The sequence below is a fragment of the Schistocerca gregaria genome, chromosome 1, assembly GCF_023897955.1.
Source record: "Schistocerca gregaria isolate iqSchGreg1 chromosome 1, iqSchGreg1.2, whole genome shotgun sequence".
In the NCBI taxonomy this organism is placed as follows: domain Eukaryota; kingdom Metazoa; phylum Arthropoda; class Insecta; order Orthoptera; family Acrididae; genus Schistocerca; species Schistocerca gregaria.
Window position 1 is genome coordinate 767,856,662 of NC_064920.1, and position 23,762 is coordinate 767,880,423.

General features: G+C 41.8%; 2 protein-coding genes across 5 annotated transcripts in view; one reads left to right on the forward strand and one right to left on the reverse strand.

Moving 5' to 3' along the window:
• The window catches only part of LOC126268188 (pre-mRNA-splicing factor RBM22-like), a 42,328-nt gene extending 31,253 nt beyond the window's left edge, over positions 1-11,075 (reverse strand). The window contains exons 1-2 of one of the 3 annotated variants that reach the window (XM_049973798.1): positions 10,653-11,075; positions 10,414-10,529 (exon numbers count right to left, since the gene is read on the reverse strand). In XM_049973798.1, the coding sequence (XP_049829755.1) occupies positions 10,414-10,467 (54 nt within the window). In that variant the 5' untranslated portion in view covers positions 10,468-10,529; positions 10,653-11,075. Of the gene's footprint in view, positions 1-10,209; positions 10,287-10,413; positions 10,530-10,652 lie in introns of those variants that run through there. The other 2 variants (XM_049973807.1, XM_049973816.1) reach the window with 2 other exon arrangements.
• A 59-nt stretch (positions 11,076-11,134) lies between these two features.
• LOC126268202 (afadin-like) overlaps positions 11,135-23,762 on the forward strand; it is a 124,786-nt gene continuing 112,158 nt past the window's right edge. For both annotated transcript variants that reach the window (XM_049973829.1, XM_049973837.1), the window contains exon 1: positions 11,135-11,459. In XM_049973829.1, the coding sequence (XP_049829786.1) occupies positions 11,274-11,459 (186 nt within the window). In that variant the 5' untranslated portion in view covers positions 11,135-11,273. The remainder of the gene's footprint in view (positions 11,460-23,762) is intronic.

Sequence of the window (23,762 nt, forward strand, 5' to 3'; positions counted from 1 at the left end):
TAGCTCAGCCAGGTAGTGGAAAAAAGCCACTGCAATTCCACTGGAGGATGACATTATCGTCAGACTGAGAAGGCACGGAGCATTCAATGAGGCAGTTTACGCTTCAGGGTCATCTGCTGCCACCGACTTTTTGCCTGAGCAGTCTATATCCATTTTCTCTGAGGGTCCAGGGAGATGTAGATACTTGTGAACGACAGAATCTCCACCTCATCCGCAGACACAGAGCTTGGAGGTAGCGGTGGTGTGGGCGTCACGGCAATTCCCTTGGTCTTGGGGATCTTCCTTTTGGATTTTTCTTGGTGTTCCTTGGGTTTCCCTTTCACTTATTCAATCCCTGGGATGGAGCATGAGCGTGAAGCCCTGCGACCAGATGCTTTTGGGCTCTTCAGTCACTGGCGGGTGTCATCTTTCCCACTAGCAGAAACCTGGGAACGGAGTGACCCAAGGGACCCCTTCCTAGCAAGAGCAGCTGAAGAAGTTGTACGCTTCTCCGGCTTGGAAGTGGAGATGGATGTACCCGATGGTTGGAGAGGTGTTGCTCCTGAAGTTGGTGGTGCAGGAACAACAGGGAGAGAAGTGCCCCCCACCATCCAGGGGTTAGGTGTAGTCTTCTGGCTCTGAGAGGTGACTTAGGTTGGCGGAGCTGATGGGGCTAGAACTGTTGTAGTGGCAGCGTAAGACAATGTCATGTGTAGAGGATGTAGGCATTCAAATTTCCTCTTAGCTCCAGGGTCTTGTACTCCATGATTTTCCGTACTTTCTGGAGAATCCTGCAGTCTGGGAGCAAGGCGAATGGTGCTCTCCACAGATGACACAGATGGGAGGCAGGGCACATGGAATATTGGGATGTGATGGGCGTCCGCAATCTCGACATGTGACACTGGAAGTACAGCGGGAAGACATATTGAACTTCCTACATTTAAAGTACAGCATTAGGGGAGGGATATAGGGTTTTACATCACAGCAGTAGACCATCACCTTGACATTCTTGGGTAATACAGCACCCTCAACGGCCAAGATGAAGGCATCGGTTGCAACCTGATTAACCCTCAGACCCCAGTGGACACGCCAAATGAATTGTAAACCTTGGCATTCTAAATAAGCATGCAGCTCATTGTTGGACTGCAAAAGAAGGTCCCTGTGAAATATGATACCCTGGACAACATTTAAGTGCTTCTGCGATGTGATGGTTACAGAACTTCTCACAAGCGACTAATGCCCATGACTGGGCAGAGAATCTTGTTTTGATCAAGACTGACCCAGATCTTAATTTGGAGAATCCCTCCACCTCCCCAATCTTGGCCTCTAAATGCTCAATATAAAACTGGGGCTTCATTGTCGTGAAAGATTCCCCATCAGCTCTCGAACATACAAGGTTCTGGGGCGAATAAGAGCTGCCGCCATCCTTAGCCTGGTGTACCCCCCGTAGTGTGACCAGGGAGGGGAATATTTTGGGGTCATACTTCTGTGCATTGAATTCAGACTGTGAACGCTTAGATACTGCTGGTGTTTGACCACTAGCAAGAGATGATGTACTACGATTCATCACGTGTCATCCACCCTGATGCCACCCACTCTGACAAGGGGCCCTCCCGATGGGCAACACCCAGCCGCAGCAAAGGCCACCTGGCAGGACGGCCATTGCCGGGAATCCCGATGCCCCAGGGGGATGGGCATCTACCCCTTGGCATATGTAGGGAGTTAACTGCGCAGGCATCAGCAGAGCGATCCCTGTATGGTCAGGGGAATATAACCAACCACCGTCAGTGTAGAAAATGATACTGCACATTTGATGGAAAAATCTGCACCCAGGAGTTGGAGAATGAGCAGAAGTGGAGATCCATGTTGATGAAGGATGTGATAGATCTCAGTGCATGATGGACATGATGTACCATTTAAGGCACCTTCCCCAATGGCTTGCTCTCCAGAAAAAATTTGAAAAATGGAGGTCAAACCCTACAGGGGACCATCATGAAGCCCAAAACGTGTGAGACTCCTTTTAGTCACCTCTTACAACAGGCAGGAATACCTCGGGCCTATTCTAACCCCCGGACCCGCAGGGGAGGGGGGGAATTACATTCAGGAGGAATGGTGTTCATACCTATTGTGGCTATCCACGTTTTCCAAAGTTTCTAAGGTTAATGGTGGGATGGTTCCATCAATAATGTAAGTAGCATTATGGAGCCCCTTACAGAAACAAGTGTTGAGGGTCAGAGTTGAGTTGAGTTGTTTGGGGAAGGAGACCAGACAGCGAGGTCATCGGTCTCATTGGATTAGGGAAGGAAGTCGGCCATGCCCTTTGAAAGGAACCATCCCAGCATTTGCCTGGAGCGATTTAGGAAAATCAAGGAAAACCTAAACCGGGATGGCCCGACGCGGGATAGAACCGCCGTCCTCCCGAATGCGAGTCCAGTGTCTATGTTGAGGGTCAGAAGAAAGCTAATGTGCACACTACATTTTCGCCGGGGGGGGGGGGGGTCACCTGAGGTGTAGATGAGTCCTTGCCCGTGGCTATCAAGTGTGCAGGGAGCAGTCATTTGCACATTGTGTCTCATGTTGGCACCAATGACACCTTTTGCTTGGGTTCAGAGACCATCCTGTTTGTACAGACAGGTGGCAAAAGTGGTGAAGACTTCTGGCTTTGCACAGGGATGCAATCGGAGTTCACAATTTGCAGCATAATTCACTGATCTGATCAGGCTCCTTTGGTTTGGAGCTGATTGGAAGGTCTCAACCAAAGGCTTCGTCACCTCTGTGACTGTCTTGGATGTAGATTTTTGGACCTGCATTAATAGGAGGTCATTGTAAGAGTCTCCTTGATAGGTCAGGGGTACACTACAAAAAGGAAGCAGCTATTCAGATAGCAGAATACTTGTGGAGTGCTACAGGTCGTTTAAGATACTTTAATGAATGCTTGCCATACGACACACAGGTAGTGAAATCAGACAGCAGTCAGAGTAACGAAACTTTGACTGTCAAGTTTAACTAGTAAATTGCCGGTGTATTCATAACAAAATGACCTTATTTACCGCCCTCCAGGAAATTTCTCCCACTCAAATTATTCTCAGGATGGAGAGCTCCGATATATTCACTGATTCACAGAATGTATATCAAGAAGACAGAGGAGGAGCATTCATTGCAGTTGACAAAAATATTGCCTCTATTTTGGGTAGAATCTGAGTTGGAAGTTAAACTGGTCATGTATAACAGGTCTAGGTGAAATCAAGATAATTGTTGGATCTTTTGCCAGCCACCCACACTTATTCAGGCACATACTGACCTCGTATACTTCCTAAATGTGGGTCAATTCTACAAGCAAATGGTAGGGCTGACAATGGGCAGCCCCCTCCCACTTGTGGTGACCAATCTCTTTATGGAGATAGAAAGAAGAGGCACTTACATCAGCCCCAGATCAACCAATATGATTTTTAGGTGGACGATACCTCTGTTACATGGACCCCACGTGAGGAAAAAGCTTGATGTTTTGTTGGACCACCTAAACTGACACCACCCTAACATTAAATTCACCACGGAACTGGAGGAGCACCAATTGCTTCTATTCCTAGATGTACTAGTCAAGAGGAAGTCAGATGGTATCTCCAGACATAGTGTGTACCACAAATCCAATCACACTGACTTGTACCTGCAAGCCAGCACTTGCCACCATCCAGCACAGTAAAATGGTGTACCCAGAACTCTGGTTCACCGGGCACGAACTCTGTCAGATCCTGACAATTTGAGGACAGAGACAGAACACCTAAGATCTGTGTTCTACAAAAATGGATATTTGAGATGTTCAAAAGGCTCTGCACCCAGTTTCCCCACCAGAGGTATAAGAAGAAAGAAGAAGGTTGAACATTTGCCATATGTTGGGCCTGCATCTTCCAAAATCAGCAAAATTCTTCTCAAACATAAAAGAGCGTGTCCCATCCACCCGTCAAGATTAAGGCTCTGCTAAGGAGTGTGAAGGATGACGGAGTTTCCAGGAATTGGGCATTTACCACATAACATGTGAATGTAGTATGTCATACATTGGCCAGATGACTAAGACCATTGACATCATGTGCAAAGAACACCAAAGGCACACCAGACTGAGACAAGCAGCGATTGCTGAGCATTGTTTAGAACTCAGCCATTCTATGAACTACACTGGTGTCCAAAATTAAAGCAAAAAATTGCTGTTTCCTCGTCCTGTGTCTAATTCACAATATAATTATACAAACTGTCAACATATATCATTACAATTGTGTTCTGCAGCGAAGATGTCATTCTAATCCATGGTCAACTATGCCAGCAGTGACGTCAGGGCACCTATCAAGCAGGATAGTGTTTGCAGGGTAGTTCCACATCCACAATCGCTGTGTACACAGTCAGAGACATTGCCATATGGCACAAAGAAGAGCCTACAGACACACTGCAGCGGAAGGCCAGACTCTCTGCTATGGAGGACCATAGGAAGAATGGAAGCAGGGGAGTCGCAAACTGATGCGGCTTGATGGCATAATGTGCCATCAGAATGAGTGGACCATTATTTGCCTGTATAGGCTTGACAGTACTGCCTTACTACTCCACTGCAACTGTTGGGGTTGGGTTGTTTGGGGGAGGAGACCAGACAGCGAGGTCATCGGTCTCATCAGGTTAGGGAAGGATGTCGCCCATGCCCTTTCAAAGGAACTATCCTGGTATTTGCCTGGAGCGATTTAGGGAAATCACGGAAAACCTAAATCAGGATGGCTGGACACAGGATTGAACCGTCGTCCTCCCTAATGTGAGTCCAGTGTGCACTGCAACTGTCATCTGACCTTGCAGCATTCCCTGGACGTGTTGTAATGAAGCAAATGGTGTATGGAAGGCTTCAGCAGAGTGGCCTCTATTGTTGAAGACCTGCTTTCTGTTTACCTCTGGCATGTCTTCACAGAAGGGAACGCCTAGAGTGTATCCATCAACATGCAACCTGGATGGTCAAATGGGGGTGGGGGGTGGGGGGGTGGAGGGGGGGCAATGTTCTTTTCACAAGTGAGTACCAATTTGGTCTGGATAGTGATTCTCGACGGTTTCACATCTGGAGGGCACTTCGAACACAATTTCAGGACCCAAACATTGTGGAAGGAGACTAATATTGAGGAGAATTCCTAATGGGGTGGACAGGGATTATGTTGATACCTTTAACACCTCTTCTTGAAATTTTACCGCTGAGCCAGCAAGATTTATCTCCTGACAGGCGCTGTGAGGAGACATTGGGATCTCATGCGCAGTAGTTGCGAGGTGCCGTGGGCCCAAACTTCATATTGATGGATGATCGCGTAGGTGGTTGATGTTTTTTGGAAACAGAAGATATTGCACACATGGCATGACCTGCTCGCTCTCCCAATTTGAATCCCACAGGGCATATCTGATATGCACTAGGGGGACGGACTGTGTCACGTCGGCATTCACCAATAACTCTTCAAGACTTGTGAGCAGCTCTGCAGGAAGAATGGATGTCATTGTTTCAACATGAGATTGGTGACATCATTCAGAACATGTCCTGTCATTGTCAAGCCTGTATTGGTTCCTGAGGTTGTCACACCCCATACTGAGCACATTAACCAGTTGGCAGAATGTATGTGCAAATCCGTTGAGCTGGGGTGGGGAGGAGAAGATGAAATAATAATAATAATAATAATAATAATAATAATAATAATAATAATAATAATAATAAGACGTAGAAGCACTCAATACACTTACACAATCACAATGCCACAAATATAGAATACATCACATACATTCAGCAACAGAAAGATTCACATTAAGCAGAAAGGAAGGAGGAAGGGGATTTATCGACATAAAAAACCTACATAATGGACATATTAAAAACAAAGATTCCAAGACTTACCAAGCGGGAAAGCGCCGGTAGATAGGCACAGTGAATAAAACACACAAACAGAATTTCGAGCTTTCGCAACCAGCGGCTGCTTCGTCAGGGAAGAGGGAAGGAAAAGGAAAGATGAAAGGATGTGGGTTTTAAGGGAGAGGGTAAGGAGTCATTCCACTCCCGGGAGCGGAAAGACTTACCTTAGGGGGAAAAAAGGATAGGTATATACTCTCTCTCTCTCTCTCTCTCTCTCTCTCTCTCTCTCTCTCTCTCACACACACACACACACACACACACACACATACATGGATGTATGAGGCGACGTCAAGACCTCAGGGAACACAAGTTAAAGATGGAGTTAGAGACAACTTCCCAGTACATGTAACGAAAGACGCACATGAAACGATACCTCGGGACCTCGGACAACAGACCCAATACCTGAGGACTTGCCACCAAGTCTCAAGTGGCAATCTTAACACCAGTGGCCTGAAAATAACACTTCAGCCACTCCTCACAGGCACAGACCTAGGACAGAATGCCTGGCACAGCACAACAGGGTAATAGAATATCCTAGGTCACAGGAGGGGTTCAGTGACAACAATTGGAAGATAACATGTGTATCATGACTTGAACGTCATTCAGAACCTCATAGCAAGACTGACAATGGATAATAACCATAAATCACATGCACAGGGGCTACAAGAAAGCTCTACAGTGGCTGCTATTGGTCAGTGTGTACCATGGACAGAGCGCCTGATGTGACATAGATCGCAGACGGAGAGCCTAGCACAACATAGGCATAAATACCAGACTTGTTCCACACTGAAGCAATATCAGATAATATCTGAAGAAGACTGCAAATCATTTAAATATCGTGCACGAAATACGTAAATAACTGGCAGAAACCCAACTGTCCAACATGATAGTTTTAGTCATTAAAGACAAGTCTATGGTTAGCAGTACGAAAGTACCCAGAGTATGCAATGTTAGTTGGAGGCAACTTTAACCTACCGAGTGTAGACTGGGATGTCTATGGATTCACTGCAGGGGATACACACATACAATGTTGCCAAGTATGTTTGAACACATTTTCTGAAAATGTGTCTTCAGCAGCTAGTTGGATGGTCCACATGCAATGAAAATATTTTTGAACTTCTAGCTACAAACAGGTCTGACCTAACTGATGCCATCAGTAGAGAGGTAGAGAGAAAGAGAGAGCTGAGTGACGATGATAACGTGACTATGCTTAACCAAAGTTATTAAATAAATCAAGGAGGCTATGTGAGTATTTCTACTAGAAAGAGCAGGTAAGCAATTGGTAGCATCCTACTTAGATAATGAGGTAAGATGATGGACATATAAGAAATTATGGACAAAGTTTAAACTGGCTGTAAATTGTGTTCTGGAAAACCATGTGCAGAGCAAATGGATTAAGACTGGAACAGACCCATCATGATTAACAATGAAATTCGGAAAATGCTGAGGAAGCAAAGGCTATTGCACTCTCGGTTCAAAAGAGAATACACAAATGATGCCAGGCAAAAATTAGTAGAAATTTGTGTGGCTGTAAAAAGAACACTGCATGAAACATACAGCAACTACCACTGTCATACCTTAGTGAAAGATCTTTCCAAGAACACAAGAAAATTATGATCCTACATAAAATCACTAAGCAGATCTAAGGTTTCTATCCAGTCACCATAGGTGAGTCTAATGTGAGAGCAGAAAATGTCAAAAGGAAACCCAAACCTTTAAATTGCACTTTTAAGATGTTGTTCACATGAGAATCATACAAACATACTGTCCCCAGGTCTACATGTAATCCCAATTCAGTTTTGCAAAGAGTACTCTATAGCATTGGCCCTTCCCTGGTTTGCATTTACAATGCTGTGGTGTACAGGAAGGTGTTTCAACATTGAGTGACTGTAGGAGGATACAAAATGACTTATTTCTAGTTGGTGTCATGAATGGCAGCTAGCTCTAAATGTAGAAAAGTGTAAACTAAAGCAGATGAGTGGGAAAAGCCAACATGTAATGTTTGAATACGGCATTAGTAGTCTGCTGCTTGACACATCACATCAACTAAAATCTAGCCATTGTATTGCAAAAAAAATGAAATAGAATGGGCATGTAAGGATTGTAGTAGGGAAGGCGAATGCTTGATTCTGGTTTGTAGTTCATTTTCAAAGGAGACTGCATATGGGACACTAGTGCTGCCCACTGCTTGAGTGTTTGGGATCTGCACCAGGCTGAAGGATGGCATAAAAAGCAATTCAAAGGAGAGTTGCTTGGCTAATAGTGGTACAGGGTACCCTCTGCCACGCACTGTATTGTGGCTTGGGGAGTATGTATATAGTTTTAAATGTAGTTAACGCCACAGACACTTTCCTGCCACATTCTTACCTACACCTACCCTAATTTGGGTATGTTATAGTTCCGTAGTTTATCTGACTTGTCGCATAGTGTTGTGCCGAATGGACAAAGGAAGAATTAAGAAATAAAACAATGTTAACCAGTAGTTCACTAAGGTTACAGTTTGGGAAACCTATGATTTTTAACAAACATTTGCAATTCTACCTACATAAAATGTAAACAACCATTTAAAAAATCTGATTCAAATCTCATTTAATAGCAAACAGTGCTCCATTAAAGATTTATTAATATCATAAATTTTTAATAACAGTTGTAAGTTTAACAATATTCACCATTTTTGAGTTCAGGTTGTGGTGACTTAAAGCAATAAATGTAAGTTAATAGCTTTCTTACTATTCTCCTTTTAAACTATTTATCTAAAATGAGTAAATTATTAGTGTGAATATTTTCATACGCATTGTAGGTTTTCGAGTTCATTAGTGAATTTTTCCTTGTAAGGTTTGAAGAACAAGACTATACCTTTGACTAGTTTCAGAAAGGCTGGACTTGAGACAGATTTCTCAATTGGGCACATTTCAGATTAAATAGGTAGCAATAAATTTATTATCAGATCTACAGGCACTAATGAAGACTGAATGGCAGTAGTTTTATGTTAAAAAGTATCTAGTATTTAATTTCAGTATCATTAGAGCTAGAGTACTTGCTGAGCTGGACACACTAGAATATAGGATGGAGCTGTATCAGCACTGTATTTAAATGAAGGACGGCTGGATGAAGGCTTGGGTTTGCTCTCCTGTGCAGAAATGTACAATCTTTATTATAACATTCATTTGATAGTAAGAATGCCCTAAATATTCAACCTGCACCTTTTCCACACAATACTGATTATTACGAATTTTTGCACTTTTGAGTCTATAGTGGTGTAAATTATTGTACCACACTTATCAGGTGCTATTACCTTTCCTCCTAAATTACCTATTCAGCTTTTGTCCTTACATACTTTAAGACTGCAGTTTTAATATGAGTAGCTATACATTCAAACATTCCTATATTCAGCTAGGTACAACACACTGCACAGTTTGCTGTGATGACCACAAATTACTATTTTTTAAAATATAACTGGTTCTAGAATGGGCAACCAGTGCAACTCTAGTTGTAGGAAATAGAGCATTATTGTAGATTAAAAAGAAACTGAGTCTACAAAACTTGCTACGCAAAAGAAAGGACAGAGGCTAAGAATTACCCTGCAGCTGAAATATAACACCAATATTCAGCAATACAGCATTTATAGAAAACAATGCTATGATTTGGATGTAGCTTTTTAGCTTACTGTAGTAAAAAACGAACACCGAAAAATCACGAGCCACAACAGTTTGCATAACATTAATGCTGTCTACTATCAAACATTACTCACATGGACTGAATTACTAGGATTACAGTGCTTGACAATTCATACTAACAAATAGTAGACCTAGGCCTGTTATAAAGTCGAAATTCAACTGTCCATATACAAACCAACAAATTATTTACAAGCATTTAGGAAATCTTGCAGTTTACATAGGGATAATCTGTTTGACAAAATTACGTTGACAGTGAGTTCAGCTAGTTAACCTGTCACCATTGTGCACTTATTTGGAACTGATGCACAACCCAAAGATTGGTTTCACACAGTAGGCCGAATATTTTCCTGGAGACCGACCACCTTCGGTCTTCCTCCGTTTTTCAACCTGTACACCATTCAACTATAATAAAACGACAAATAAGATGAGTATCTAGTAAAACATACTTTTCATACACAAAGTTCTATTACAGATGAAGGAAACTTTAGGGTCAGAATTACTTCCAGCATAAACTACGACTTGAACAACAAACTCCCAATTTTTGTGCAATCATTTTCACTATCAAAGCTGTTTACTTATAAATATCACCCATCCCGAGGGTCCATCTAACATATAGGGCTACTCTCAGTAGTTCTGACTAACTTGCAGTGTTTCTGTTTTTCACATAACAAACGCTTCGATACAGAAACATCCTCGAAGCTTCAGCTGCACATCGTCACGTAGGGAACACTTATCACCAAGCGCGGTTAAACAACTTTGCTAATGAGCTAGCCAACAGTGATTTGTTTGGAATAAGATTAAAAGAAAACACATTAGCCCGCATATCAGCTTTTTTTTAGTACTCACAGCATCTTCCCAATTCTGACGGTTGTAGGTGTTTGATGTCTTCGAAGTTGCCATTTCGATCAACTCGCGAGCACGTTAATTTCAGTGATTCAGGAGGCAGAGGGATCCATATTGGTCTGCAATGACAGCAACAGTTGAAACACTTTGCTTTTGCTACTGCCCTTGCAATTCTTAAAAATCAGTTAACAACCACACGCTGCACTTCAAAACTGCAGAAGACTCTTTTAATATGTACGTACTAACGAGACAACGAATTATACAATGGCTGTTGTACTTTTTATAATGATGGTAACGCTGGTATTCTTATTACAGTTATTTTCTTAAATTCCCAGTTATTAAACATGACACATTGTATGTCGGCTCTTCTTCCTTGTTTCTAAAAAAAATGTGACTACAGTCCTTACTTTTCTGCAGCCATTAGCACTATAACATGTAAATAATAATAATAATAAAAAAGGTCTCGCAAGATCAATCCACAATTCGACACTAATCGTCTCCCGCATTCGTTCAGATTCGCCAACTTAGCAGTTGAAAATGGGACATAAGAAATTTACGAGTATCCAGTATTAAAAAAGAAAAAATATGCACATAATCCTTAAGAAAGACTATCGTAGGTCAACATCACGTTGTTATTAAAGGAACTACTGTAAGACAATTCTTGGTTCATATTTTTTTCTTCATTTAGAAACATAAATTAAATTGGTAATGCTCAATCACAGACATCTTACACCGGGAGACAAAGAACGGTCAATAACATTGACAGGTTTTTAAGATGTAGGAGACATTTGTTTAATTCGAATTACATATTTAGTGGCCAATGAAAAGTAGTTTTAGATTGTTTGATATACTAGGGAGTGCTCATGGCAAAAGTAATAAGACGTTGTTCACCATTTTCTGAAGAAGAAAGTTCTATTTTGTTTGATATTCTAAGAAAACATCTTAACCTGGTTGAACCAGAGAATTTCGATATTTTGTCAATTGCAATACGATCCAACACATGGCAGTCGGTGTGTGAGGAATTTAACTCCCATAGCGCTGTCAAACAAGTAAGTATCGGTATTCTCTGTGAATAGGAATACCATCCTGTTTGGTCTCACTGACAGTTTACGGATTGCTTATAACGCCCAACTACCGGTGTGCTTCATTGTATTCCTAATGACTGAAAGTTTAATAATAGAAACTTCATTAGTTTATTTTGTAAAGAAGGCGGAACATGAAAGTAATGAAACGAAACGAAGAGGGAAATAAGTACTGTTGACAAAGTAGTGTCTGTAATTTGAAACTCACTTTTACTGCTAAATTTTAGTTCTCTCTTCGGTGGCTTAAGGAAACAGAGTAGTAGAAACAGGCCACGAAGGGAAATATATAAGGGGGCCAACAGGTATGTGTTGGAATGGAAATGTGGTGTAAAACCTGCATCCTTTTTCCACCCCCACCACTCCCTCAGTAGTGTTGGTATTTTCTGCTGTTAGCAGTTTCCCCTAGTTTGGTTCATAGAGAGTTTATTTCCATGAATCGTGGTACGGTGTGCCTGGAGTGTTTTCCTTTGTTTGCTTAAATACGGTGAAATTTTGCAAAATCTCATATGCTGGTTTAAAAATAAATCTCTAGTTGTTTGGCGGTTATAATATCAGGTAGTTGATAAATTTAGTCAATTCATTTCCTCATTGGTTGCACCGATACTGTAACCTAAGATTATAAAGTGAAGATTGAAATGCTAGATTTGACCTGTTCAAGTTGCTGTCGTTAAGAAGATTGCACTACTTCTTGTCATCTCGATCTTCACACAAAGATAAGGATGGCACCCTTAGAGATGTCTTCACACAGTCAAAATGTAAAGTCTTTTGAGGGAGGGACATACATTGGAATTGATGGGGTATCTGTTCGATTCTGTATCAGCTATGCCTTTTGTAGCAGCAGTTTGTAAGATATCTCTTAAGCAACAAGGTGAACTGTATTGTTGTCAATTGATTCCATAAGCACCAATCATGTTAAAACCATGCCCACAGATGATGGATCCAAAATTGTTGCTTTGCATCATAATATCTGGAGGTAGTACCACCATGCTGCCTAGTAAACAAAATACATGATTACAAAAAGTAAGTTGTGATTTGTTTCTAACCAATCCCATATGTTATTCTCAGCGGGGTGACAATCTCAGAAAGAATGTAGAGTTGGATAAGGCACTAAGAAATGTGAAAAGCACATTTTTGTTAACTGTAATTCAGAATGACCTGGTTGTTAATATTCATATCTCTTTGAGTTTGTTCATTGACAAACTCAGTTTCATAACCTATATGTGTATGTCGAATCATCAGAAAATTTGGAGACCTGGAGATGAGGTACGGTTATTCACAATACAGACAAACATATGCTAATGTCATGCATATAAATCAGTGAAATGACAAATACTCTTACATTAGACCTCACTAGAATCGGCCACAAACATTAAAATATGTAAGGCTATTTATTTAGAGCATATTAAGGTGAAATTACGCGATTAGTTAACAATGCATTACCAAGCAAATGCTCTGATGAGGTCATTAACATGGCAGAGGTACGAGCATCAAGAAATGACAAGTGAGTGATATAACAACATGAAAACATTAGCTAAATTAAACAGACAAACTAAGTAGTTGCCCACAGGATTATGAGGATTTGAGTTGGGACATTCTTGTTATTAATACATTCAAACACATTAATAACTTGAAAATTCATATCACAATGGAAAAAAATAAGGGCGTTCTTTAGGGATGTAAATATAACTTTAGAGTGCACAGTCTGTTACATATATATATATATATATATATATATATATATATATATATATATAACACAAAGTGTGTGTCTGGGATCGCCTCCCAAATTCTCGCCTCAATATTGTTCAAATTTGGCACAGAAACAGCAGGCCTCATGAGTATCTGTGCTGTGGAGTTCATCATCTCCTAGTTCCAACAGGAGCAGATGTATGGGCAAAAATGTTCTTTTTTTAAATTTTTTTTATTTTTATTTTTTTTACTAGCCTGGTGTATAGGCTGCCCTGCATAACAGGTGTGTGCTATGGGAGCAGTATCAGCCTGCCAAATCAACCTGATTTGCAGTGGAGCTGACATGCCAGGCAAGGAGCAGTTTTTCAGACCCTGACATGTAGGCTACCAGCATGACAGGATTGTTGTGTTGGAGTTGCGCAACTCTGCTTTACATGGAGGCCTGTACATCAGGGGCAAATAAATGATTTGCAAGCCCCTGCTATGTGGCCTGCCCTGAATGACAGGCATGTTGTGGGAGTGGTAATGGTCTGCTTTATTGAATTGTACTGCAGGGGCTATATGTGACAATGAGCATTGCTGGGGACAGGTTGAGATGGATAGAGGAAGGTATGAACAGAGTGATGGGGGTGAGGAAATGGATGGAGAGAGAGGAGGAGAGGAAGATTCGTGAGGAAGGTGGGCGTGTAGATGTTTAATGGGCAGATGGAAAAAGGAGGAGGAGGAGGTGGCAGAGATGAAAAAGAGAGAGTGGACGGAAGATATCGTCGGATATATTGGGTAAATGAACTGGAGAAAGAGAGGGCGTGGACAAGATGAAGAGACAGAGAAGGTAGGAGGAAGAGATATAACGAGATGGGAGAAGGTGTTGGGCACAGAAGTGGGGAAAGGACTAGTATTTTCTGACCCATTTGTTTGCTTTGCTAACTCGATACTAGACTGTAACCTTCCAACCTAACCTTGATATCAGTGTATTCATTGGTCGAAGTAAAACAGTAGTATCTTGACCTATAACAGTGTCATCAACACCATTATAAATACATTCGGCAGTGGCTTGGTAAGTCTGGAAAAAAGCAAGAAAATAATGTTTGTTTCTCAACAAACCCACCTTACTTCATGACATAGTCTTGTTTGAGGGATATACACTTGATTCAGTGATCTCTCAGCTTTTTAATCCCATCAGAGAAACAGGTATTGTTGAACAGTGCAAGATACTCATAGACCGCAACTATCACCTCCTCGTTTGATAAAAATTTCTTTCCAGCAAACCAAAAGTTTCAAGTTAGGGAAGAAGAAGAAGAAGTCACTTGGGGCCAAATGTAGTTAATAGTGTGGCTGAGGAACCAAGTGAAGGCCCAGTTTGTGCACAGTCAGCATTGTTTCGCTGATGTGTGGGATGATGAATTATTCTGGTGAAAGAGCACTTTTTTGCTTACCATCTTTGGTCTTGTTTTGGCCAACACAATTTTCAAACAATGCAGCAGTGAAGCACAATAGGATCCAGTTACAGTTCTGCATTCTTATTTTATTTACTTATTTATTATTATTATTCAGGTAATCTGTGAGAGTTGTCCCTTTTGAATCCCAAAAAAAACATTGGACCTTACTGTATGAGCTGTCAAATGTTTTTTTTCCTACTTTTGGTGCACTTTCAGCAGCTTTTGTGCATTGTTTTGACTGCTGTTTTGATGCTGGTGTATAATTATGGATTCTGGTTTCATCAGCAGTCTCAAATTGGCACAAAAAGCCTTGCAAGTTGCCATAAAACATCGTCAGACATTGTGCTGAAATGTTGTGCCAGATGAATTTTTATTTGAATGTGAGCAGTTGTGGCACACACCTTGCACACGGAGTCTTCATAGCATAATTCTCTGTGCAGGATATTATGCAGTCGCTCAATTGAAATGCTTACAGTCTCACCAATCTCATGAATTTTTATTTGGCCATCTTGCATTACTGTATCACTGGTTTTGAGAATGGTTTTCCTTGCGGTGACCTCAATTGGACAGCCAGAGAACACTTTTTCTTTGGTTCTTATCTGACCATGTTTAAATTCTTTAATCCAGAAGTAGATGGTCTTCAATGATGGAGCAGAGTCCACGTGAACTTCATCCAGTTCTATTTTGATTTGTGCAGGTATTCCAATGTTGCAAATGAGAATGTTTAATAATGGCACAAAACTCCATTTTTTTGCAGTTGTAGCCACAGTCAACAGACTGGCCAATTCAGAAGGCTGTCAATAAAGAACTGGATGCTGTACATTGTTGAATTTCTTTCATGGAATATTCAAGCTTGGCAACAATGAAGACACAACAAAAATGTTACATTCTTTCATGGAAACGTACTATACGCACGGGACTACCCTTTTGTGTCTAGTATACTACATAATCCATTGCAAACCACCAAAACCTCCCCCTCCTGTCACCCTCCAACATGTCACCACCTTCACTAGACTTGTAGGGCTAGTAAACAACATGAATTAAGCTGCCATCCACCAGAATGATATGGCATATTGAAAACAAAGTACATTAACAGCATCCGCAACTGAAAAAAACAACAAAAAGATCGCAGACATTACTTACACATTATATATCCCACTATGAAGAATCTACCAATGGCTCATGATGATCACAAGACTGTAATTACCACATGAATTTCATAGCAAGGGATGCAGGAGACTGCCATCCACTGGAATTCAATATGATTCATGTAGGAATACCTTTCATCAGTGTAGTCCCCTTATGCGTACCTATATAGTTTTGAGTATTGTTGTTCCAGGAAGAGCAGAGAAACATATCAGTTCATTCCACAAACTGAATGATCACCCTCTGCCCCTCTCCCCTCCAGGAGGCTCTCAAGGCTTTTTTTGAGAGTGCATATGAAGAGCATGGGCCACCAAGCCATTGCACTACTACTGATTTTCCTGTGCTGCAATTTTACTCTCTGATGGTGTCTTTTCTCAGACTTATTCTCCAGGATGGATTCCCAGCTGACGACTTATCCCACTCTTAGGATATCAGTTACAGACTTTTCCGCTTTGTTCCCTTTTATTTTATAATGTATTTTTTTTAAAACTTATGTGTGCTCCTCACATCTTGGTTTAACCTCTACCTTTTCAAAATCCTTTTACAGGATATGTGCGGAAGGTTGAACAGCACCCAGCATGGTAGCCAGGCCATGGAGGAGGGAGGGGGGTGGGATCAGTTACCCATATGGCAGTAGTCCATGCAGGGTTCACACTATTGGTGCTTGAGCTGTCAACTCATCTGTGTATGCTGTATGCCAAGGAGTAGGTGCCTGTCTATTTAGGGGCACTGTGACTCTGTACACAGGGCACCATGCCATGTGGTCTTGGCTTTGGCTGGGTGGCACTCGTAGGGAGAGTCTTTGTTTGACTTGGCAACAACACGGTGTGTAATATGTCTAGAGTTATCGGGCAGTGGCCACAAGGGGTTATCAGTCGCTTTAGACAGATCACAATTCAATGCAGGTTATTAAGATCCTATGAACTTTCCTTCCTTGGCCACACCATGAAAAGAAATCAAAACCAAGTGATTTGCAAAAAATTACTTTCCTCGTTTCCTGGTTTTGTTCCTGACAGAGAGAGAGCCCTTTCTCTCAGTGGAAAATATATTTGACAGGCTTTCATCCCTGAGTACATTAAGAAATGGTTCCAAGTTCTAGGCATTGGTCTATTGTATATAATTTCGTGATGTACCTGCTACCACAATACCCCATAAGAACCCAGACATAGTAGAGGGATTAGTTTTTCAGTGGGACTTAATACTGCAGATGGATTAGTTGTATGAACACTTGGAGATGCAGGGATCCTCTTTATACATCTTGCGTGTCAAGGCACACCAGACAACAAGAGTGACTCCAACACATTCATCCTTGCTTTTGAGGGAGATTCCCTTTCAGAGAAGATGTAAGACATGGTTTACCACTGTGATGTGAAGTCATATTTCCCACTCTCGGTTGGGAGCTTTAAATGCCAGCATTTTGGGCATGCACTTTCTGTCCAAAAGTTCCAGACTAATTTTATCCCAAGTGTATAAGCGACATCATCACAGCAGTAACTACAGAGGTCATGCGAACTGACAATTGTAAACAACAAATGTGCATTTGACAAGTCATTTATGGGCAGGCAGTGTTAAGTATAGGATGTGCAGCCATGGTGTGTTGACATTATGGGGTCACAAATTGCAGTGAAGCAATGAACTGAATGTATCCCTAAATCAAGTGTTTGAGAAATTCTACAGAATGTTTTGAAAGAGAGAAAAATGTGTGCAAAGTTTGTCACACACATCTTGACTCTTGAACAAAACCAACAGCACATGAGTGTGTACTGCAATTTGATTATAATTGAAAATGGACAGTTGCTTTCTGGAAAAGATCATCATGGGTGACAAGAATTGTTGTTATCAATAGGAAAAAAAAAAAAAAAATGCATACTGGGTCCCTTACTGTTTGGCAAGACTGAAGAAGGTGCAGTGTGACATGCGAGTTAAACAGCATCCCAAAGGAGGGCTTTTCTGACAGTTACATACAGTTATATAAAAGTTTTGTGCTTTGTACTCAAGTTGTGAGAGACTACATAGAATATCTGAAACATTAAAACCACAATATTAACAGTTGTTTTTTTATTACTATTAATCCAGTCTCAAAGCATTTTGGAAAGACAAGGTATGTAATCACAGTGTACACACACATGATTTGTGGAGAGTCTGGCAGGCCACTTCACCGTGTACCCTACCACCTGTGTGTGTCAACTGTGGGAATGACCACCCTCACCAACCTCCAAATAAGCTATCCTAATAAAGAAATGCAAAATCCAGGAGATGATGTTCACAGATTGCCTCTCATACTTTGAAGCTTGGAAAAATTTTGAGGGGTAGTCAAGTAAAAACGAGACAGGTGGGGGAAAAAATCAAGTGAACTGTTTATTATTTCTGAAGTAATGTCCTTAACTGTTAATATATTTACCCCACTATGAGACAAGATGGTCATTGCCTTCATGGAGAAATTCTGTGTTTGCTTACTGATCCACGATTGCACCCAGGAATGAACCTTTTCATCTGAAACAAATCGATGGCCACAAATGTCTTTCTCCAGATGTACAAAAATATGGAAATTGCATGGGGAGAGATCGAACACCTTCGGAGGATGTGTAAGGGCTTCTCAGTGATACTTCTGCAGCATAGCCTAAACAACCTTGACAACATGTGAGCCTGCCCACACATTTTCCATACAGTCCTGATCTCTCCCCATGTAAGAGTCTGGTGATTTGTTCTTTTATTCTGTCTAGCATGCTCTTGGTTTGAAGTGTGTCATAAAACAAAGTTGTTGGGAAGTCATAGCATAGATCTCCAGCTATTTGAAGCATCCTCCATCAGCAGATATAATTTGTTTTGTTTGGTTAGATGTCATAATCCATGCTTGAGATCCATATTAGAGAATGGGTCAGACTCCATATTTTTGGAGCACTAAAGAGAGACATCAGAGGCTTTAGCTTTGCTTCAGTGGAGAGGTGCATGCCTGAGTACAATCATGGTTCCATAGGCAACAGCACACAGTTTTTCATGAAGGCATTGACTATATCGATCACTGTGGGATGACAGTTATGGTACATACTTTTGAAATAATGAACATTTCACTTTCTTTTTTAGGGTACTTGACTCAATTTCTTTAGGGTTCTGTTCCTCAATTGGTAAAAAACAGAACCCTTATAGGATCACTGTTTTGTCTGCCTGTCTGATTGATTGATTGATTGTGGAAAATATTTTTTTTGAGAAGCGAATAAATGTAACAAATTGACATTTATGTCAGTTACAGAGGTTTACGGTCCGTTGGCAGTGAAAAAAAACTGAAGCTTATAAGTCAGTGGAATCAAAAGATACAGCCCTTTATTCCATGTATTTTGATATTTGCGTGTTCACTCATTAGGACCTATAGGGTACTTTCCATTCACATAGGATCATGAAATTGGGTAAGAACTGAGGTTTCACAGTGCAAGTAAAGGAAAGAAAATCAAGAAATTGCTTATTTGTAATTAAATCTCACAAAAATAGTATTTCTTTTGTCGTTTGTTGTTCGCCTTCACACTTCGAAATTAAAACGTTCTTTAAAGTCTCAGACTCCCTGAGACCAATATTTTGCCAGTATGTGTCGATAACAGGCAAAAATTGTCAAGATTATCAATTTCCGGAATTGATTAACTGTCTACCTACATAATTACGTCTGTATGGAACCATCTGTGCTAGTCGCTCCTGGCCAATTTTTTCCCACCTGTCTTGTTCTCATTTGTATGTCCCTTATATAATAATTTTATCCAGCCTCAATGATATTGACTTTTGCCACTGCTATGGTCAGGTTGTCAGCAGCACCTGGCATATTTACTCCCTCGACATTGATCTTGGGTAGTCACCCAAACAGACTTGACCATGGGAAGGTAGACACCAAATCTTGTGGTTCCAGCACAACCATCTTTGGCAACCAATCCTCGCACCCTGCTGAAGAAGGAGCATCCTCCTCTAGCACCTGCCAGTTACAGGGCTCTCTTTTGGGGAAACTTCTCCCAGAAATCCACAGATAAGCAACCTGACATCAGCCATTGGCCGAAGGAGCTAAGTGAAATGGATCCCAGGACTGCCTGCTCTTCTTCCGTTCATATGCCCACGGCAAATAAGGCCTCACAAGAGTCTCAGCTGCCAAAAGTTGTGAAAGAGAAAAAGAAAACGTTCAGTAGAAGGCTAATTTGGTGACCCCCAGGAGCAGTAGATTTCTCCACACCATCGTATTCTGAACCAATATTTACCATGTTGTTGCAACCGTACTGGTGACAGACAGAGATCTTGGGGCATGGCCTGTCCTCCCGATGCCTTCATGGTTTACCCAATCTCCCTCTACATGATTATCCAATGGAACTGTATGAATATTAGTGTTGCCTTCCAGAATGATAACAATTTTCTCATGGTTGGCGATCTGTGTTGCTCTCGAAGATGTACATTTCATAGGTAACTGTTCCTGAACTCTTTGAGGGTACTGAATAGTCTGTCAGAACTGTACTGGCCCTAAGAGATCATCTGGATGGATCTGAGTGAGTGCGCCCCCCTCCACCCAAGATCACATTAAAAATAATATCAGTGCAAGTGAAAACTGCCCCTGTGGTCACCGTTTGCAACATTTATTTACTTCTGGGCTGAGCATTTACTTACCTTGAAATGACAACCTTAATGCAACAACTTTCCCAGGATTTTGGTGTGTGCCACCTCCTGGGGGAAGTACAATTTTGGCTGATAGGGGCCTTCTGATTGACTGGCTTCTTTTCAATTTTGGTTTGTTTCCCCTTAATGACCAATCGATGCTGCAGCGCGTGCAGCTGCACAAAGACTGATGCCTTCTTAACAAAATCCTTACATGTTGTTTCTTTACCACATTTGTCACTACATGACTATCTTTGTAGCACTGACCACTTTCTTGTGATGCTGATACTTCCTTACAGCCACCTGATGGACTGATAATCATGTTGGTTGTTTCGAAGAGCCAACTGCCAGTTTTACGCCCCTGCTGATACCTTCTCCAACTCTTGCAGATTACATTTACAAATTTGTGGAAGACTTCACCGATGCGATCACCTGTGTAACCAGAATCACTATTGTAAAAGGGAGAATAGTAGCTTACAGTTGCCCCCACCCCTCTCCTCCCCCATTACCGTCCAGTGCTGATCAGAACTCCCCTCCTTCACCCTCACCATGCCAAATTGTATAATGAATCTTTCACTGACTGGGAACTGCATCAGGCTCTTGCCTCATCTCAGGATACAATCTGAGGCCATGATTCCATTCACAGTCAGATAGTGCATCTGAATATCACCCATTAGCTCTGTCTCATCAGGGTCTTTAACTGTATTTGGTGTGGTGGTATCTTCGTTTTGCAGTGGCAAGATAGTATCATCATTCCTATCCTCAAGCCAACATACATCGACAGTTGCATCCTGGCCAACATGCCCTGCAAACTTCTTGAAAGGGTGGCTGCCTGCCTATTATTCTAGTTTCTTGAACTGACAGGCTTTTTCTTAATTAAAATACCCCTTTGCAATATTTTTTAACCTACTTAGACATACTCCACCTGGCACCATCACATTTCACTTACCCCCCATTAATGGGCCATATGAGACTTCACCAATTTTTATTCATCAGCTTTTATTCCATCAATTGTTCTGGGTTGGAGTTGGTGCTGCACTCTGCTCTCCACAGACCCAAGAGAATGGCTTTCCTCAGGGCTCTGCACTCTTTCTCTTCATCAACAATGGGCTAATGACCTCTGTTGGACCGATGGGCACCTCTGCACTGTATGTCAGTGACTTTTGTATTTGCCAGTCGGTAGCCTTGGCTGAATGCAACTCCAAGGTACCATCTAATGGGCCTCTGCGTGGATGCTTTTCCATGGTTTCCAATCCTGTCCTGCAAAAATATGGGTCATTCATTTCTGTCATCATACCATGGTACCTCCTGACCCTCCTCTACTTAGGCACCCAGCACTTGGACATTGACAAAAAGCTGACCTGACTGTCCCGCATTCATCAACTAAAGGCTAGCAGTATATGAAAGCCTCACATTTTCTGCTTCCTTGCCCACATTTCTTGTGACATGGATTGCACTACTTTTTTCTGTATTTGCTGGACTCTGGTCCAATCCTGGTTGGACTATGGTTGCCAGGTTTATGGCTCGGTGGCGCCTTCAGCTTTGCAGTTGTTAGATACTGTTCATTGTAATGGAGCTCGACTGGCCACTGGTGCCTTCTAAAGTATTCCTGTAGACAACCTCCTTTCCGAAGCGGAGATCTTCCCTCTTCAGTTCTGATGTTACCACTTCTTGGTCTCCTTTGCAATTGCAATTTCACAGCTTTATCATCAACAGACATATCTTATCCTTTTTACATGTGAGGGGCATCAACCCATTGACACCTTCCCTCAGTTGGGATTACCAGTTGGAATACACCTCACAGCGCTCCAACTGGACCTCCTCCTCAGAATATAATTCCCATGTCCCCCACCCTTTCCCCAGTCTCTGCCCAGGCCACGAATTAGATCGATATATTTCAGGCTCCTAAAGTCTGTCACCCCCATGACCTTTTGGTGTCTGTTTCTTTCACTTTTTCAGGATGCCGTCTTTCACACTGATGACTCAAACTGGATATTATTTTACATCTATTGCTAGTCTGTAACACCATTCATTGCCAGGAAAATGTAGTGTTTTTACACTAAGTTGATAGCAATTAGCAGAGCCCCACATTTTATTGTAGAACCCTCTCTTGACTGATTTTAATTTACATTTACTCAATGAGCAGTCTCCAAGCCATCAATCTATGTTACTATTGTCACCCTGTGATATCTGTTGGTTATAAGCTTCTCTCACTTAGTCATATGGCCTTCTCAGTTGTCTTTCTCTAGGTCATGTGAGTATCCCAAAGATTGAACTTGGAGACTGTTTGGCTAGAGAATGGATTACTTGTTCCCCATTCGCTTTGATGATACCAGGTGTATATGTGTGGCTGCTAATAAGACCTCTACTCACTTGGAGACAGAACATCTGGTGGGCTACTGCCCGAACATCTGGTGGGCTACTGCCCTCTCTAATAAACTTTGCTCTGTCAAGGAGACTACTGCTGCATGGCTCTCCTCCTCCCATTCTTCTCAGAAGGAATCCACCATCATCTGGCACCTCTGCATCAGTCATACCAGACTGTCCCATGTTTTTATTTTATGTAGTGAGCTACACCCACATTGTATTTGTGGAGGTTAGCAGACAGTTACTCATATCCCAGTGGAACTCCCTTCTGACAGCCCTCCACACTAATCATCCTTTGTGACTCCCTTGCCTCTCATATTGTACTCCTGCTTAACTGGATAGCAATGTGCTTGCCTCCCATGCAGTAGGCCTGGGTTGAATTCCCGGCCAAGTTGGAGATTTTCTCTGCTTGTAGACTGGGTGTCGTGTTGTGACATAGCCAACAAAGCAGCCAAAGAAGTGTGTGGGGGCAGTGATGTACATTGATGTGTCATCCCCTTGCATGCTCTGTTCTCATTATCTCTTAGATGAATCATGCATCTCAGTGGGAAGTTGAATGGTTGGAGGTGGCAAAAAACAAACTGCAGCTACTAAAACCGACCACAGACTTTGTGCCAACTTCTCTGATGGAAGAATGTAAAATGTGGTTTTTGCCTCTGCAGAAGGGCCCATCACTCTGACATTTGTAATGTGCAACTTTCAGTTCAGTATATTTTGGCTATGTGTCTGATAACTATGTTGTATACTGACATCAGGGCGGCTCTAGATTTGGCTGGAGATCAGCTCACCATACTCCCAGACATTGACATCAGTGTTACACTGGTTCTGAAATTTTGTAAACCATTGGGCCTCATCCATGCTGGGGAGGGGATTCTGACTTTAATGCATTATAAACCGCTGTGCATATGGGAACAGCCTTCCCCCTCCCTCCTCCCTCCCCCCTCCCCCAATCTCTCACCCACACCCCTTTGATTCTTGCCCATGCATGAGAATGGCATGCTGACTTAAT